The sequence below is a fragment of the Eurypyga helias genome, unplaced genomic scaffold, assembly GCF_000690775.1.
Source record: "Eurypyga helias isolate BGI_N326 unplaced genomic scaffold, ASM69077v1 scaffold24354, whole genome shotgun sequence".
In the NCBI taxonomy this organism is placed as follows: domain Eukaryota; kingdom Metazoa; phylum Chordata; class Aves; order Eurypygiformes; family Eurypygidae; genus Eurypyga; species Eurypyga helias.
The window spans coordinates 1-17960 of NW_010245963.1; the positions used below are offsets into that span (position 1 = coordinate 1).

The following is a 17960-nucleotide window of genomic DNA, read 5'->3' on the forward strand; positions in this document are numbered from 1 at the left end:
CCGCCGGAGCTGGAGCTGGCTGAGGCCCGTGGTGGTCTGGCAGCGGGCAGTTCGGCAGCCCGGCGGTGCCGGCCTGCCGCCGTTTCCCCCGGCAGATTCAAGATGTCCCAAGGCGGCGGGGGTGACCGTAACGCACCGCAGATGTTGGTCAATAACTCTTTAAATACTAGAGCTGCCTTCCCGTACCTCTCCGAAGGCAAGGATTGTGCTGAATGACCTTCCATGAACTATTCAATAACTAATATTCTTCCCTTCATAGTAAGTACCTGTGACTAAGCTATGTCTCAGCACTGTGAAATGACCAAATATGTTATTACTCTTCTCTGTTTTTTAAAAAAACCAAAACAAGTCGCTCGTTACAACATCTCACACCTCACCTTGAGCCAGACTGAAAACACAAACACCCCCGTCCTCTGTGAGTTTCTACACAAGGCCTGGTATAAGGAAACGTATCTGACTGGTACAACTCTAAGGCAGTGCCCCGTTCTCATCAAAAAAGCTGAAACGACGTTACCGTGTTGCCTTACACTTTGTAGGGCGCAGTAGTGTACGTGGCTGATGTGTTCTTTAGGGTGGCCCTGTGGAGCAGTCTCAGTGTTCTCCTTAAATTTTGCAGTGCTAGAATTCTCCATTTAATTTGTATTTATTTGTGTAACGGCGTCGGGGAGAGATGCAGTAAACAGATCTAAGGCAATCAGCCGCATCAAAAGGTGTATGTTTGGCATGGCAGAGGAGCAAATGTAATAGCAGAAGCAGTGCTGTCGTTGACAGCTCCGTAATCCTACACATTTAATAGAAGGTAAATATTTGCAAAGCAACTCGTATCGTCTTGCTTCCCCAAAACATTGTGGTCTTGTACATACGATGTATAAAGAAACTTTAAGAAGCTCATTTATTTATAAAGAGTCCAACTAGTTCTTAGTCCCCTCTTCACCGCTGCTTTACTCTTCTTTACGTCAAAATCCTGCTAGGTGGAGAGCAAATGCAGTATTTCAGCTCATAATGGCTGGAAGCGAGCCTTGGGAGACAAGCTTCCCACCTTGCTCTGGAATACTTTTGGACTTCTGCAATCTCCTCCTAGAATTATGATGTTATGAACATAATAGCAATAAAAGTACGGTTTCGTTTGAGCTTGAAGTATCTGCTGGTTTTGCGGGAATACCTGAAGCCTTTCTTACCCCAACTAAATATGACTCAAAATTTTTCCTGTTCTGGAGAAGAGAGATTTTAGTCTGAAGCTTTTCAGCTCCAGCATCAGACTTAGTTTCTGGTTTCACTCCAATGTTGTATCTACATAGTGGTTTTAAAGCCCTTTCTCCACACACTGTTCACTATGACAGGCACAGGGGAGGATGCGCACAGAAGGGCTGTGAGGAGTACAGACCAGCAGCTCTAGCTGTGGAAGTCCTGGAATCGTTCAAATACTGAACTATTTTTGTCAAGGAGAGCAGGCAGCGAGTGCCAGATCAAAGCAATGAGAAATGAAACCAGATGCTTTCCTTACCTAGCTGATGGATTGGAGCACTGCCTGACAGTAGGCGGTGCAAGCCTTCTGCTCCCGGTGTGTCGGTGAAGTCCTCATTGGAAATTCTGACAGAAACTTGGGCCTCCAGTCAGCGCAGCGCTGCGTGCCTCGTTTAGGAGTTGGGATCGTCATTGATCAAGGTGCTATTTCTGTATTTGAACACTGCCTCCATGATCTGCCCTCTGCTCGATTCCAGCTTTTTCCATTTGTAGATGGACTGCGTACATCATCATTTATCTTAGTATCACGTCTCCGCAAAATTTGGATAAGCTTTGGCCTCTCAGAGGGGGACCTTGGACGAAACTGAGCTCTTGCACTGTATTATAAAATAAGGAATGGTGAAACTGGATTTCTTAATTAATAAGACTCCTTAAAAGGAAATAGTAATTCCTTTTAAGTTTAGAAAGGTTTATCAACTCAGTTGATACAGTATGGAAACACGTAAATTAAAAAAGAAAAAACAACCTTGTAAAAAAAAAAGTAGGAGCTAAAATATACAGTAATACACCCACGTTTCACTTGTGACAGTCTAAAGGTACTTCAGAGTCTTAGTTATAGGTATAGTTTTATATGCTGAAGTTACCCCAGTTTTGCACCGTCTTTCAGATTCTTAATATAATGCTACTAACTGAAGAAACTTGAAAAAAAAGGATTTTAAAATACTGAATTGCAGTTAACTTCTTGGTCTCAAGAACCCAGCTTCTTGTGTTTACGGGGGGAAGCATGGTTCCATAGATGCGCTGTTATTTTTCTGTTTAATCCCTATGGGCTGGAACAAACGTGTATGTGCAAGTCATGATGCTGTAAAACAGTGTGATACAGGCTTGGCTACTTCTACCCCGGAGTATGAATTTCAGTTCAGGGCGGGCCAGTCTGATGAGCATTTCAAAACACTGATTTTTACCGAGGTTGCTCTAGAGTAATGATTAATGACTTACTGTCAGTCTCATTTCCCCATTTTGACAGCTAACAAATACACCCTCACAACTATGGTGCACAGAGTCAGAGCAGTTTTGTGGTCCCTCTAATCTGGCTTTTCAGGCACAGATTAAAGCAAAAGGCAAATTGAAGAAGAACGATGTCTCCCAAGCAATTCCTGACAGTGTAGCAAGAACTGAAGTTTTGTTAAGCTGTCAGTTTGAATATTTATCAGCACTAGAAACACATTTTTTTCTAAATCAGCAATCTTGTGCTCAAAATGTATGGAAATACCTAATGTGACAGTTGCATTACTATATTTTTGCTTCTTTTAATTTGTCTCAGGAGGTCGGAATTGAACAAGATTTACTCTTAGTTTGATTCAGGGCAGTATTGGGTGTTGGTGCTGTTGTCAGTAAGCTTTTTATTCCTTTTTTGGTTATACAGATGAAACTACATTCTGCATCTCCTGGAAAAATTGTTTGTGAAATGAAGGTGGAGGAGGAACATACAAACAGAGGTGGCACGTTGCATGGAGGTTTGACGGCCACGCTTGTGGATGTGGTGTCAACAGCAGCGTTGCTGTACACAGAAAGAGCAGTGCCTGGGGTCAGTGTGGACATGAACATCACGTAGGTATCATCCACCATGCTCACCAGAACACGTTTTGCTTGCCTTAACACGGTATTAGCTCCATTGTATGGTATTTCTCTGCTGCAGTACTCACTTTAAAAAGTTGTTTTCTTTGGTTTCAGAAGTCTTGTGTTTAAGAGACAATACCCATTCATTCATTCATTAGAATGTAAAGGGCTGTTGATAGGTGGTAAATTTTGGTCTTATGAAATTGGCTCAGCTTCTGTTTTCACTTGGGAAGATAGGTTAGAGTTTTTCGTCAAATGCCAAAATGTAGGGTAAGCAGCTTTCTATAAACCCTTTTTTAATATTAGTCCATGAAATGTTAAAACAGGAAACAGTTTAGCTCTGTTGTGTGCTCATCCAGAGGGTGAATTAGGGATTGAATCAGAATTCCTCACTGGAGTACGACTACTTTACACTAGGTTGTTTAAAGGTAGTTTTATATTGACAAGAGTTCTTCCCGAAAAGCAAATTTAAAGCACAGTGTCTTTAAAAAAGAAGTTATTCTGAAACCTTTGATGGCGCTATTGCAGCTTGTCAGCTTTGCTTCATTACTTTTAATGAAGAGATTATGACTGACTAGAACTAAAGTAATCCTACTTGGAGTAACTAACACAGAGCAGTAAAAATCTTGGAAAGTAATCCCTCATCAAAACGGTCTTAAAAAACACCCACAACTTTAAAAGTGTGTCTGTACCAGGTTCCCTCCTCCCGCTACCCCCCAGCATCCTCTGATTTCTCCACTGGGTGGGAGACTAGAGCACCTATTTAAGCGTTATACTGCCACTGTGATGACCAGGCAGTTACTGGAAACAAAAAGCTGAAATTCTCCTATCATTATGGGGTTTTTCCTACAGTACTATAACAAAAGGCCAACACCTGAATTGTTTCCACTGTCCAGTATGCCTACCCAATTACATAAGGGCTAAAATCTTGGAGTACTCTCTCTGGAGGTGATCCAAAATGGCTGAGTAGCACAACCTCTAGGACGTGTTACCTGAAGCAGTATTAACAGCTTTGTTTAACCCAGACCACTGCTTTCATTGAACAAGCTATGCTGGATGTCAAATATTGCTATAATACAACCTCTTCCTTTTTGGGAAGGAGCTTTTTATAAAGGGTTGTCACGAGGAAGCTATTTCAGTAATGGAAAGAACAGAGAGAAACAGGCAAACTTTTTTTTTTTTTTTTAAATCACAAGAGGATTGGCAGCAGCCTCTGAGAATGAAACAAGACTAAAACCCTGCCCCCCGTCAAGTAAAAGGCCTCGTGCTACATCAGCATTAGGCGTGACTGACATACTTTTGACATGGTGTCATGTATAAAAATGGTCTGGTTGATGAAGTTTCTCAGTAACATTTATATCCAGCAATTATGCATTCTCCTCTTACTCTAACATTTGAATATTGTTCCCTTACCTCAGATCATGGCTGGATCGTGTTCCTCCTAATTCTTTCCAGGCGTTTTGTGGGGAAATTTCTTCCTGTTCCCTGCAGAGTGTGTTTTAAAAGCACACCCTCCTACTCACATGAATAAAAACAGAGTTCTCCAGTGAAAGGAAACAGCATTAAACCTGGGAAGTTTGAATGCCTCCCAGATTTCCATGACTTTTCTCTGACCACGGTATGGAAAGCAGTTAACCTGTACTTGGGTTCCATACAGAAATGACCTTCTGGAGCCTTTGTAACAGAGACATTTTGCAGCTGAACCAGCCAGATGGGTTTGGAAAGGCTGTAGGGAGCCAGCAGTGGCTGGAATAGGACTCGGAGCTGAACTGTTAACTGAGAGCTGTGATCCCCAATTGTTCCTGTTCCAAAATGGAACAGAACTTGGCTCCTCAGAACCCAGCCAATGGGTTTATTTCTATCCTGCATTTTCTCAGAGAGCTCTTACACTGAATCACTACTGCAGCACTTAGAGAAGCTCAAGGGCTTTTACAAGGGGATTTGCAAGCAGGGAGTTAGGGAGGGATGTGTCTTACCACTCACTTTTGCTAATTCCCTTCACAATAATCTAAAATGCAGGGTTATTCTTGGATTTGTGCTCTGTACAGCCTCTTACCTGTTAATTTTGTTCTTCATTGAAGATACACCTCTGCTGCTAAGATTGGAGAAGAGATACTGATTACAGCTCAGATTTTGAAGCAAGGAAGAAATATTGCATTTGCCAGCGTGGATTTAACAAATAAGGCGACAGGAAAGTTAATTGCACAAGGTAGACACACCAAGTACCTAGGAAATTAATAGAAGCAATCTCAGAAACTGCCATGTTAGGCTTAAGAATCCCATATAGAATGATTTTCTCATTTACGCACTAAGATATCATCTGCACAGGGTTGTGATAGGGCTTCTGTATAAAAGTGACTTAGTCTCACTTCCATAATAAATGAACAAATTTCTTAATTACCACCAGTATTGCTACAGTACTGAAATCAGTGCCTATTTCGGGATGAACAACAGAGTGTGATAGCATGGGGATGGCTTTTTTTGGTCAAGAGACCAGAAGGAAAGAGCCTTTGGAGTAGCCATATGGTTTACCAGCACGACTCTTGTTTCAGGAGATTTGTTTTCCTTACCCGTGGTGCCGTCATGTGACAAAGCAGCCCTGTCTTCAGGCCTGTCACAGTCACATTCAAACACCACTGTACATGCTTGGAAACTAAACTGCTTGTTCTGAAGATGGTAGTACAGAGTTCCCATAACACAGTGAAACTGGTTGGAAAGCGTAAAGCAGGCTCATCCAAAATGGAACTCACTGTTGCTGTAACATCCAAAAGTATTCAATAAAGCTTTCTGTAACTACCTTTTAAAAGAACATGGAATAGTTTTGTACTCTCTCTGCACTGAGTAAAAGCGTGTCAGCGTGGAGCGGTTGAAAGAGGGTGTGGTGGAACCCTTGCACACAAATTCATCCGAGGTTTCTCCCATCATCATCTCTCTGTGATGTGAAAACGTAGTTACATCATCAGGGCTTTTCGCCTCTGCCTACCTGAAGTTCTGGCTGTTATTTGTTTAAAAATGATCAGCTGAGAGTTAGAGACGTATCAGAATAAATGTGGTTAGGCATGCATCAGGCTGAGGCTGTAGATTGTCTGACTTCAGGTTGAATTTGGTGGAGTTAAGCTGCTTTTCCTCAGCTGAGACTTGTCTCCTCACGCACTGTCGTGGGCAGGTTTAACTGATTTTTTCAGCCTGGCAGCAAACGATCCTTGGCACCGTTGTCACGCCGCACTGAAACCGGCGACGCCACATATGCAGCGCACAGTTTGCATAAGCCATGACCTTTGTTTTAAATCTTCCACTAGAGAAGAAAAACCATCCACACAAGTAAAGGGCACGCAAAATTCTTCGTGTCACGAAGTTGACTCATCGTCTCGAGCGATTTAAATTCTGTGATTAAATGTGCAGTTTGGGCGGGTTTTGTGCATTCCTAAACCTCAAGAAGTAATTCCCGATGAGTTAAGTGACCTGTTCAAGCAGACTGAATTTCAACATAAATTTGAACAAGTTTCTAGTATATCAGGAATCTTCCCCAAATGACTTTCAAACAAGTGATATAGCTGATAAGTTATTCTTCAACAGAGCTCTCTTAAAAAAACCCACCCATACTGGGCTCAGGCTACCGGCACGTAGAACGGTTGTTCGTAGCATTTACCTTCTCAACAACAGCTCCTTCTCTGAGGCTGTCACTGAAGCGTACACACCTTACATGACTGTGGCTAGCTGAACTTTCAATAGCAGCATCCTCTCTTCAGCAGTACGTTCATAACGACTTTTTCCCCAGTACTTGCACTCATGCCCAGAATCACCCCTGTAGAAACACAATGCTTCCCTAAAGCAGTTCTGCGAAGGCACTACAGCAGCAGCCGCTTTTGTTGTCAATCATTGCTCAGCAGAGCTGCTTGCCTTGCAGTACTGAACTGTTCCTGACTTTACAGCTCCCTCTGCCTGCAGATCAATCATTAGTCTTCAGCAGCTCCTCTACGATTACTAGGACGAGCAGAGAGACAAGATCCATCATAGCATGAGGACCACCTAGTGGGTTTAGCAATTGCTGTTGTGGTCATCTTACTAGGATGTCCTGGCATCTCCAATCATAATTTTTTTTCCCCCCTCATTCTTAAGTTCACCAGTTTTCTTCCATAGGTTACCCACGAAGTACAGTGCAAGAGGTGAAGGAAGTAGAAACGTGGATTAAAACTGCTCCCCCAACTACTACAAACCCATCCCTTTCACTGGAAGAGTAATTTTGACTATTTATCTGAAATAAAAGGGAGAGGGTGAGAATGGAGGAGGTGCCAAATTCGATACGTGCCAAAAGATTCAGAATGTGCTCAGCTCCGTGTGTTGGGGCAAGTCTGTCCTTGTCCAACTGTCCTGCTGCAGCTCAACACGACTTCCCTCGGTCAGCACTGGCTGGCTCAGGAAACTACTGCCATAGTTAAGTGGTCTCATTCTATCACTTAACATTCATCATGTCTATGTAATTCCAATTGAGAGGCATCCAGGCACATTAAGAGTGCCGAACCTCAACATGGAAACACAGGAACTTCCTGTTCCCATTCAAGCCTGGCAAGAACTGTCGCAGGCTGAGAGGAAAACAGGAAGAACACCCCTTTCCTGAAGTAACGAGTTGAGTTCTCCCTTGTAGCAGACTATTCACCACAGTATTTTAGTGCTAATTAGTAAGAAAGAGGGACATCATTAATATGCAGGCCAGATATTTTAGAAGTGGTTCATTAACCTGATTATTTTGAGACAACCTTGTCTGTCACCCCTCCACCAGCAGCAGCAGGCTGACCTCCATTTGTTTCACAACTTTGGCTTGGGGACGATCTCAGAAGGAATTGTCACCGCTCGGCCTGCTTAGCTTGGGGAGTAAACTGTCAAGCATCAGACAGCGCGTGGAAGCGTTCTTTACGGATTTCACCCTAACCTACATGTTGAAAAACCTGTATCCTAACCTTAGCCGAGGCTGAAAGGGGGTAACAGAAAACAATCGCCCTAATACAGACGAATGGCACACGGTCCCACCTGGCATCAGAGCAGACAGACCTCCTGTGGGGTTGACCCGGTTCCACCACCGCGGATTGAGATGCAGCTCCCTCAGGAGCACGCAAATCATCTCGCGAGCCTCGCCGGCACACCAGGTCGCAGACCCCATAGCTGACGGACATCTGTCAGCTCCCTGCCTTATGGCTGCAAACGAGACTGTCCCTCCCGTGCCGCGCTGGCTTGGCGGGGGCTTTAACCGTTCTGTTTAAACGTACCAAACGCCTACACTGCACCGCTCGGTGTCGGGGGTGCGCCCGCACGGAGGGCCCCACTTTTCACGCGGCCGCACGCGACGCGTTGTGCAACAGCTGCGGCTTTCTGCTTGGTGCAACAGACCGGTCAGCCAAGCGTTCCACGCTGGTTTTGCGCACTTCGGCGGAACCGCGTTAGAGATCCCTTGGGAAAATGAGGAATCGGAACAATCCCACCGGCTTTTAGAACCCAAGAGCCTAGACAGTAACTGGGGCGAATGCCAGTCGCAGATGAAGGTGCTGTGAGTAGGCGCTCCGTCACTAAGGATTCCAGGAAGAAGCAGCTTGTCAGTGATGAACGGGGGACGGGAGAGGGTACGGAAGGGTGTCACTGCTGAAACAGGCATGAAACAATGGCGTTTCCTTGCTACTCTGTCAGGTCGAGCTGCCCGTTGGCAGGGGTCTCACGGCTGAGCTGCTTCACCTCTGCCAGTGCAGCTACGGGCTAGTTGGTTTACAGTCCTCAAGCTGGCAAGCGTTACCGCCTAGGGGGGATGGGGGGCAGGGAGAATTAGGCTGTTAAGTAACTGTTCTGAACAGCCGTTCAGTTCTGTTCAGCTTCGCTGGCTGGCTCTGAGCTGCTGCCAGGGCATACAGGATTTCCAGCTGCGTTTTATCACTAACCATTTGGGAATTCTCTCTCAGCAGAAACCATCTAGCCAGTAGAAAGAAACCTCAAAAACCTCTCCCCTGTCGATAGGAATGGAGAAGAAAACACTTTTGATTCCCATTTCACCACTTAAAAAAGTTCACAGACAGCATGACGGTTACTCCCTTCCCGATTCTGTGATGCATTCACTGAGTGACTGCCATTACTGGATCCCCTGCTCCCCACCTGACGTGGCTGTGGGGCACCACAGCATGTACAGCTCCCACATAAACCAGATGTACAGCTCCCACATAAACCAGAGCAAACGACCTGCAAGCTCTCAAGACACACTGGCTAACCCCCAGGAAAAAAGCAACCAGCCACGCACCACACCAACCCGAAAACACCTACTTTCGTTCACCAAAACAGTCCCTGGGGCTGTACCACTGCGTAAGATTCTAGATCTTTGATTTCTTTTGCTTAAAAGCAGTAGCTGCTTGAATAGTTTTTCCAGTAAAGCAGCTCAGGGAGCGGGTGCTCTAGCATGCTGTGCTCAAATTAAGGCGTCTTTCCATGTGTAAATCCCTTCCAAGCAGAACTAGGTCATAGATATCTTCAGCCCCAAAAAGCATTTCAGTCAGCCACGCAGGAGAGAGGTTACGCTCACCACTCAGCTTGCTTCCATCAAGCTGCGGAGCTGATGGATCCCTCCGGAGCGTCAGCGCTGTACAGTCACAGCCTTGCCAGCTCCCAGCTGCGGCACACAGGGAGCGGAGGGAACTGCTGTTTCCTTCCGAGTACTCCCATCTCTGCCTCCGCGAAGAGGACGTAAACACCAATCCAGTACAAAACACCCAGCCCCTGTGCAAGAAATGGGGAAAGAGCCAAGGGAACTTCCAGCCGTAGGCCGAGAGGCCCTCTACACCTGAACCTTTTCACTCAGTGACACCGGCCTCCTGCAGCAGGGGAAGCAGCCCAGCAGGTACGGAAGGCGCCTATGAGAGGCCTCGCTGGCACAACACCAGCATGGCATCAGGTAGCGCAGGTGCAAACAACGGCCAAACCTAAAGTACACAAAAAATGAACTTCACGTCCTAAAGATGCCAAGGGACAAGTAACATCGGCCCTATGGTTTGGGAAAGGCTGGTTTGTAGGTAAGGATTACCAAAAAGTGGATCTGTTCCACAAAAGGAATTCTAGAATAAGCACCACTCGGGCTAGTACCATCCCTCACACACACACATTAGAGGTTTTTCCCTTTTGTAACACTATTAAAAGCCCTTTATCTCATTATTTCATTCCAGAAACTGTAGGCTTAAACAGCTTTTGAATTTGCTGCTGCAGTAAATGCAAAAGTGAAACCAGAAAAGCTTTTCCATGCTAACAAAATAGCCATAAAGTAAATTCACACCCCATCTATCTGCTTGGTGGATGCAAAGGTAGCCCAGCAACTGTTAACACCTACCCTGCTAGCAGCAGGAACCTCAACCTGGTCTTCAATTAATCCTGCAACAGTCCATCAGAATAATCTCACGCTTGAAGAGCAAAGCACCCTTCAGTGACCATTGTCATCAACCCCCTGAGGCCCAGATACGACATAAGATGGTGCTCGTTAACCGCAAGTCATCTAACGACTTGGCACCCGACAAGAGCAAGACAATACGGTGCTCTCCTGGAAGCAGAACAGAAACGAGCAGGAAAGGAAGAGCCAGTAGAGCTCATGAACAGAGCAGGCACGAGGGGCAGGACTTCACAGCACCTGTATTAGTTTTAAAACTGCTTTAAAACCTGATACATCATGCCTTAATGGCTCAGAGATGCAGTCACGCCCAAGGACCACAGCGGCCTACCTGCAGTGAGCTGATGACCCTCTGCTTCTTGTGTATGGTGTATGTACAGATCAAGTAGGCCTTTCAGATTTTTTTTAAGTGCTGGGGAATTTTACATACTATGAGCAGGTATGGTGGTTACTAAATAGTCTACAAAGCCTTAGCATTCCATACAGCAGCATTTAAGACATTTCTTTGTAACTTAAGGCATTTATTAGTGTGAAGTCGCAGCTTTCGGGTGGTGCTTTCGTAGGGTGCTCCAGTGTAACCTTATGACCAAAGAACTGAAGAGATCCATGGACCAATGCAACGCTATTGCTAGTAACTGGATTATTTCTGGCAGCTGCTTCCCAAAGCAAACCTTTTGCCACCCCCACCACTAATTTTACAGCCTGTACATTTTCAGTGCTTGCAATGGGTGACACTGCCAAGATGTGAGGCTAAAATGCAGTTCATAGGATTTCCATAAATAAAGCCAGTTATCTTTCACCTAATTTATTTAAGTTCCAATTTTTTCCAATTCCAAACAAAAGCTAAATACAAGTTTTAAACAGGTAAGCACTAGTTTTATCCAAAGGGAGCAGGCTTATGCAGTTTTACTCTGTAAAGTACTCAACCCTTAAGCAGAGCCTTCTTCGTCATCAAAACTATACAGTAGTCTTCCTTTTATCATTGCACAAACTTAAAATGTTCTGTCAGAACCAACTTTTGACACTCCAAACACTATTTTACATGGTTTTATAATGTCTATTCCAAAAGAAAAAAAAAACCTCAATGGGTTTTTCTTAAGAAATGTTTTAGAAACCAGTATTTCCTGCACAGTTCACCTGCAAGTTTACAAGTCTCAACTCTCAAGAAAAATAAAATAATCCTCTACTAACATTGTTTCTGCAGCTATTATTTTACTTTATTTTTAGCTGCTTTAGCAACTTCAGACTCCAGGTCTGCCTCATCTGCATAAATGCATCCAACTCAAAAGAATACTTTCATACAGTTATACAGCAACTTGGGGAAAGAGATCCGAAACCAAAGTGCCAGTAAACTCAGACGTGGCGCAGCAAAATAAAAGAGGCACAACATGCCCACACATTAAATGAGATGCTTTTTTTAAAGAAAGACTTCTTTCCCTCATTTACTTGCTATTGTAATAGCCACTTTTCTGTTCATTAAAATGAATGATAGTGCTCTTTGATACAATCATTAACAGCAAAGCTATAAGGCTTCTATACCCGTTACATTCACTTCTCACCCTCCAAATACTGATGGTTAAACATTAGAGATGTTAGGGGGCATGACCAGCACAAATGGGAACACCACCACAGATGATCACCTTGTGCTTTCGGATACACTTGTTTCAGTGTACAGTCCCTTCGTTTCACATTTTAGTAAGATGCTGATGCAGTGCAGAAGCGTGCAGAGCATCCTCTCTCTTTCTCAAGGTCCATGCAGAAAACATCTAAAAAAAATTGTAAAGTTCTGAGATACAAATGAGAAAAGAAATCCAGGATGATCAAGTTTCACAATGTATAGTGTTCTGAACATGAGTCCATTTCCTTCTAAATTCTGAAAGAATAAAGTGGTGAGGAAAGTGAAAATCCACTGCTGCATTCTGTGATCTTCCCCATTTTGCTGGCCAGCACCTTACTCTGGCATGTACGGACGGAGGTGATCCTCTACGGTACCAACCGTCCAGTGAGTGAGCTGCTCCTGCGGCAGGTACAGGCAGACGCTGCATAACTTGAAGATTGTAGCTTTGTTTTTTGGAGTCTAGAGGCAAAGAAAACCCAAAGAGAAGCTATTAAGCATGAAAGTTAACTCGAGATTAATAGGCAGACCCCCAGTATTAGCTTAATGCTGGCTGTGGAGGCACACCACAGACACTGAAACGCTATTCATCCGCATGAACAGCCTGAACTCAAAATCAGTCTGTGACCTCTAATGCCCAAAATACTTTCACTATTCTGTATATTCTTTACTTGAATAATTTCTGTAGTATCATCCAAATTGAGCCAGCTTTTTGTTTTTTCCAGAACATGGTTAACACTATTTTAGAATTTAATTTTTAATAAAAGAGCATTAAATTAATTCTACATGAACATATCTGCAGCCCATGGCTAGTTTTGCACCAGTGAACAGCACAGGCTTCCTCTGAAACTGCTGAAATGCAAGCGTGAGCACACCATCCACTTTTCTACTTGAGTATTTTGCAATAAAATCACCGATGTTCCCGAAGGGGAAAAGGCATTTTGTGATTAAAACACTTATCAAAAACAAAAAGACAAAATAAGCTTGCCTGCAAGTGCTGTCTGTCAATGAAGAGAAACACTGACTGGTTAGGGTTGTTGACAACAATTCCAGTCTTGTCCTTTCGGCTCAGAACATGCAGAAACTGTTTTTCATAGTCACCATGATGAAATTCAAACTTGGCCTGCGTTGTGTGAGGGAGGGGAAAAATATTTATTAAGCTAAAGCTCACATTTCACCAGTTGATCTCCTTGGCTGTGCAGCTTTACAACCACTTTATTTCTTTCCTCACGTACGAAAAGCAGAAACTGGGGACAACAGTGACATAACCCGAATCTTAGCCCAATTTAAAGAATTCCCTAGTTCCATTCTGTCACCACAGACATCAGTCACTGCAAAGATGTATTAACAATTCAAAGGCACAACTTCAACTGCATATATAAAAAAAACCCCCAGGTTTAGCCTGTTCTGTCAGAACAGCCCTGTGCATCAACAATACAGCACATTTCTTCTGGTAACTTGGTATTATTGCAGAATCTGCACAGAAAATACACACAACATTGCTCAAAAATCCAAATGTAAACACCTAAGCTGGCTACTGAAAAAATATTTTAAAATGTTTGTTTCAAGACAAAATTGTAACGCAAGAATTCCATCCATCTCAGATCCTCTCCCACCTGACAAAACACAGCAACTCGGGATCCTCACAGAACCTTAGTGACACCGTCACATTTAGCCAAAGGTTCAGTTGTACTAAGAGCCACGTCTGATCCGCTTCTACAAATACTAACACAATATATGTATTTACACATACATGGCATTTGCCAAGGTCCTTCAGATGCTTAAGTTTTGGAAACGCTAGTATAACAGTGCATAAAGACAGGAAGCAGAATGTGACATTCCAAACGCTGACTGCTTTATAAGGAAAAACAGCCAGCATACCTTCCAACATGCACAGAAGTCACGCACCTTATCAACTAGATGGTTCAAAACAACAAGTATTTATCCTTCCCTCCAGGTGTAAATTACTTACTGAAGTTAAGAGAACAAAACCAAATACCTGAACAGGCCTAAAGGGTTCATCAGATCCCTTCCACCGAGAAAACAGGAGACAGACTATCTTCTCAATATCATTACGAGGCCAAAGAATGAAGTCCATCTCCTGGGTACAGCCAATCACATCCTGTAAGTAGTAAACATTCCCTCCGTTAGGCAAAGACACAGATAAGCAACTTATCTGTACAGGAACGTAATTAAAAGTGGCACTTAGGACCATGTTTGTGTAATTTTCCGTTTGTGCTACTCACAGCACAACTAAAGTTTTCCTTGCCCTCCATTAGTATCAGTACCCATTTAATATAAATTCCAGCTTTAAGAAAACGTTAGCAAAGATCACCTGCCTTCCAATATCCATAAAAGAAAACCACTTAGCTGTACAGCACTGCAAGAATTAACTCATGCCTACTGAAGGACAAGGATGGCAAGAAGGTGTAATTCCCACGGCATATCTGAATGAGACAGATGAAAGGTGAAGCTTGAGCACTACATGTTTAAACAGTTCCAGAACACATAGGCTGTCACCCTGGGCCCCAAACACACATGCCTTCAGAACCCTTGTGCAGTAGAGAAGTCAAGAAAATAAAGCCAACAGGATTAGCCTTTCCATTTACAGTGCAAAGGGCAGGTGTTGAAAACAAACTGCAGTTCAGCAAGCAGAAAGAGTAACCTTACCCTGCGCATAGACTGGTAGCGGGGTGCGTGAAGCTGTACTACATCCTTCTGCAGAAGCTCTAAGGAACTTTCCAAAGAATAGCTGGAATCCCGCACACCTTTCAGGATATTTTCTTCATAATTATTAGTCATGACTGGTATCACTTCAGACACTTCAAAAAGCGCTGACTTCTTCTTCTAAAAAAGAAAAAGCACAGGTTACATTAAGAATGCAGTCCTTTCCAGGAAATTACAGGTAACAGTTATTTCAGAATTTGTGATTTTCTGTTAATGTACAACGTGTGCATCATACGTTAAGAGCTGTAGGTAAACATTAACAGAACTGCCCTTTCCTCAAGTAGGATACATGACATCGGGCTGACCAAGAGCCCCCTGCAAGCTTCTCTGTGCTGATCAACTAACACTTTTTCCCTTCGCAGTAATTTTAAGTTGGCCTTTTAGGAAAAGCTGTCTTCCGTGCCACATTTGTTAACAGTGGGTGATCAACCTGAAGTTAGCTACAAGTCATACCCTCCTCAAAGAAGGGCTATTTTAATTTGCTATTTTAACCTTCATCCTCAGAAGAAGTATTTCCAGTATCTTTCAAGCAAGGCCAAAACATGATGAGGAATGTGGAAGAACAGTTTTTGCCGTTTTTGTCAAAGCTGTATGCCTGCTTCCAACAGCTTGCTAATAGCTCATGAGCAGTCTTGACCTATTTAAGAACTACATGACAGACAAAGCGTATCTTACCAAATAACCCTCTACACCCCCCTGTCAGAACATACAGGTAACAGGCAACTATTTGCTGACTGAGCTAGGCTGAGCTACACTCCTGCTTTAAGTGAGCTTGTACTGGCTGGACGTTTTCGGGTCACTGTGATATAAGCACAGTTTTTATAGGATTTAAAACAGGCATTTGCAACAATTTTCTTCAAAGCCACCAGAAAGTGGCATTAATGCTCCCACTAAAGCCATTAAAATGACATCATCTAAGAAAATCTAATTTTTACCACAGCTTAAACATTCATATTTCTCTTTACTATGAGACAGTCCCAAGAAATTACATCCCACTGGATCCACCTCTGTTTACAGATGAACAAAAGCAAATTGAACTTCGGAATTTATGGAAATATTTCAACATAAAAGTTGAGAGTTTGTTAAAAATATATTTGAGGGGATTAAACAATTTCAGTGCTCATCGACACTCATTTCCTGCATTACGTACTCTGCTGCCATTTACTTCGACCCTCTCTTCCTCGTCATTTGCTCAGCACATTCACCTCCTACAAGCACCTATTTCACCTTCTGTGGGCGGGTGCTCTCCCACAATTCCGGGTCCGTGGGGAGCTGTAGAAACACTGGGAGGCTCCCCAGCCTGGCCCAAGGAGGCAACAGCCGGCAGCTGACAAGGCAGCCAAGCAAAGGAGAAGCTTCCTCTTCACCCTCCCCGCTCCCCCTCAAAATGGCAGCAGGGGTTTCACGCTCGGGCCATGTCAACACTGCCTTTTGCAACTCCTCCCCTCAACTGCCAGCTTCTCCCTTCTGCTTTAACCCGCAGCAGCTTCAGCAATCACGCCAGTCAGTGATTCTCCCTTTTCAACTCCACCGTTCGCAGCCAACAGTTACGCAATTCAGACCCCAATGACAGTATTAACACCAAAAAATATTCACCTAGTAGAGAAGTTGCCAGCAAAGCATTTAACAAGGCACTGGTATCATCTGCGTGGCAAAGCTTACAAACACAGCCAAAGCCAACATGACAAGCATGGACTACATAAATATTAGAGCAATTAAAAAAGTTAAAGTCAATGGAATCTCTTAGGGATAAGCAACAAGATGCAATCAGGCAGCAAGATTCTGCAGGGCAGGGCTGTCAGGCACCACAACAGGCAAGGCAGAGAAACGTTAACACGTTACCTTGTCTTTGAACACAAAGGCAATGTACATCTTGAAGTCAAACTGGTCAGCTAAAGATTCTTTTTTCTTTCTAAGCTGAGCACGAAGTCTGTTCAGAGCTTGTTTCTTCCGGGAGTTTGGGTCCCCCATTTTTGTAATACAGGTGGTACTAAAAGCCTTTGGAAACTGTTGCTAAACTATGGGCACCTTTTCGTAAGACTCAAGTACAACAGAAACAAGTCGTTTTATTCCTGCCAACACGACTGAACAGATAAAACGCGAATGTAACCCAAAAACCACACCTCAGGCTGTATTTTACGCGATATCGGAGGGGTCAAGAAACAAAGTAAGTAGCTGTCCAGCCATGGCTGGGCCAGAGGTTTTACAATAAACCAAGAAAAAACCCCTAAGATTTTTTTAAAGAAAAAAAAAAAAGAAAAATTTGAACTGTTTAGCTGCAGGAATAACTGGGTAAGAAGAAACAAACCCCAAATCTTATCACAATTTATGTGTACAACAAAAAGCAACTGGCACGAGCCCAATCCATGGGGGGGTATTTTTGCTCTGCTTACAAAAAAAGAAAAAAGCTGAAATTACAAATTGCGTTTTACCCCAGCCAGATTCATGACTCTACTGATTATTATCCTCAGCTTTCCCCTATTGCTAAGTTGCCCGTCTTTTGCTTTTTCTCTCTCTTTAGAATTATTACACTTGGTGGAGAGCAGAGAAAAGGGTGCGAAGGAGGAGCGCACAACCCGGGAGAGACGAGATTTCTCTGCCAACAACAAAATCAGCTACAGACGACAGAGTGCTGGTTTGCAGGGGAGCAAAGAGAAAAAACAGCCGAGTCATTTCTAACTTCATCCTGCTCATCATCAGGCACATCACTGCCCCGAGGCTACCGCCGCCCAAGAGAAGAGGGATCATGATGGCCATAGACGAGGGGCGGGCAGGGGTTCGAGGGTCAGATATTATCTCACCTAGAGACTAAAACCCAAACCAGCGCCCCAGAGCCGGGCTCCTTGACCAGTGGGAGAGCCCTACATCCCCCAACCCCTCTCACGCTCCCTGGGCTGCTGGTCGCCGGGGGGGTCCCGCTCTCCCTGCGCTCGTCGCGAGCACGGTCAGCCGAGGCTGCGCATGGCCAACAGCCTCCCCTTCCCCTCGGGCCTCTCCCCACGGCGGAGGCTGCAGCGGGGACACCCGCGCTCGCACGGCCTCTCCCCTCTCACTTCATGGTCGCGACATGCGGCGTTTCGCTCCTGCTTTTCTCGCAAAACAGGTTTTCCGTATCAAATCTTTTTT

General features: G+C 44.1%; 2 protein-coding genes across 3 annotated transcripts; one reads left to right on the plus strand and one right to left on the minus strand.

Moving 5' to 3' along the window:
• Positions 1-2859: 2859 nt before the first annotated feature.
• Positions 2860-5501, plus strand: ACOT13 (acyl-CoA thioesterase 13; the record flags this gene model as incomplete). Its single annotated transcript, XM_010150244.1, has 2 exons — positions 2860-3075; positions 5166-5501. Coding segments are annotated over 2 exons (373 nt in total), but the record flags the coding sequence as incomplete, so codon positions are not given.
• A 5780-nt stretch (positions 5502-11281) lies between these two features.
• On the minus strand, positions 11282-17734 carry LOC104505216 (chromosome unknown open reading frame, human C6orf62). Of its 2 annotated transcripts, none has more exons than XM_010150242.1 (5): positions 16677-17734; positions 14778-14954; positions 14107-14229; positions 13096-13230; positions 11282-12569 (listed from the first exon to the last, which is right to left on the minus strand). In XM_010150242.1, exons 1-5 carry the CDS (start codon positions 16803-16805, stop codon positions 12444-12446), a joined length of 690 nt encoding a protein of 229 aa, XP_010148544.1. In that variant the 5' UTR covers positions 16806-17734; the 3' UTR covers positions 11282-12443. The 2 variants fall into 2 exon arrangements, with proteins under 2 accessions (XP_010148544.1, XP_010148545.1); XM_010150243.1 differs by having other exon boundaries at positions 14778-14951; positions 16677-16834.
• Between the last annotated feature and the right edge of the window lie 226 nt (positions 17735-17960).

What these genes read in the sequence shown, in the direction of transcription:
- LOC104505216 (XM_010150242.1), bottom strand. Translation starts at nt 16,805, where the DNA reads ATGGGGGACCCAAACTCCCGGAAGAAACAAGCTCTGAACAGACTTCGT. An exon ending in GCTACCAGTCTATGCGCAGG is followed by an intron (nt 14,230 to 14,777) that starts GTAAGGTTACTC and finishes TACTACTTACAG; the next exon opens with GATGTGATTGGCTGTACCCA. An exon ending in AACCCTTTAGGCCTGTTCAG is followed by an intron (nt 13,231 to 14,106) that starts GTATTTGGTTTT and finishes CACACAACGCAG; the next exon opens with GCCAAGTTTGAATTTCATCA.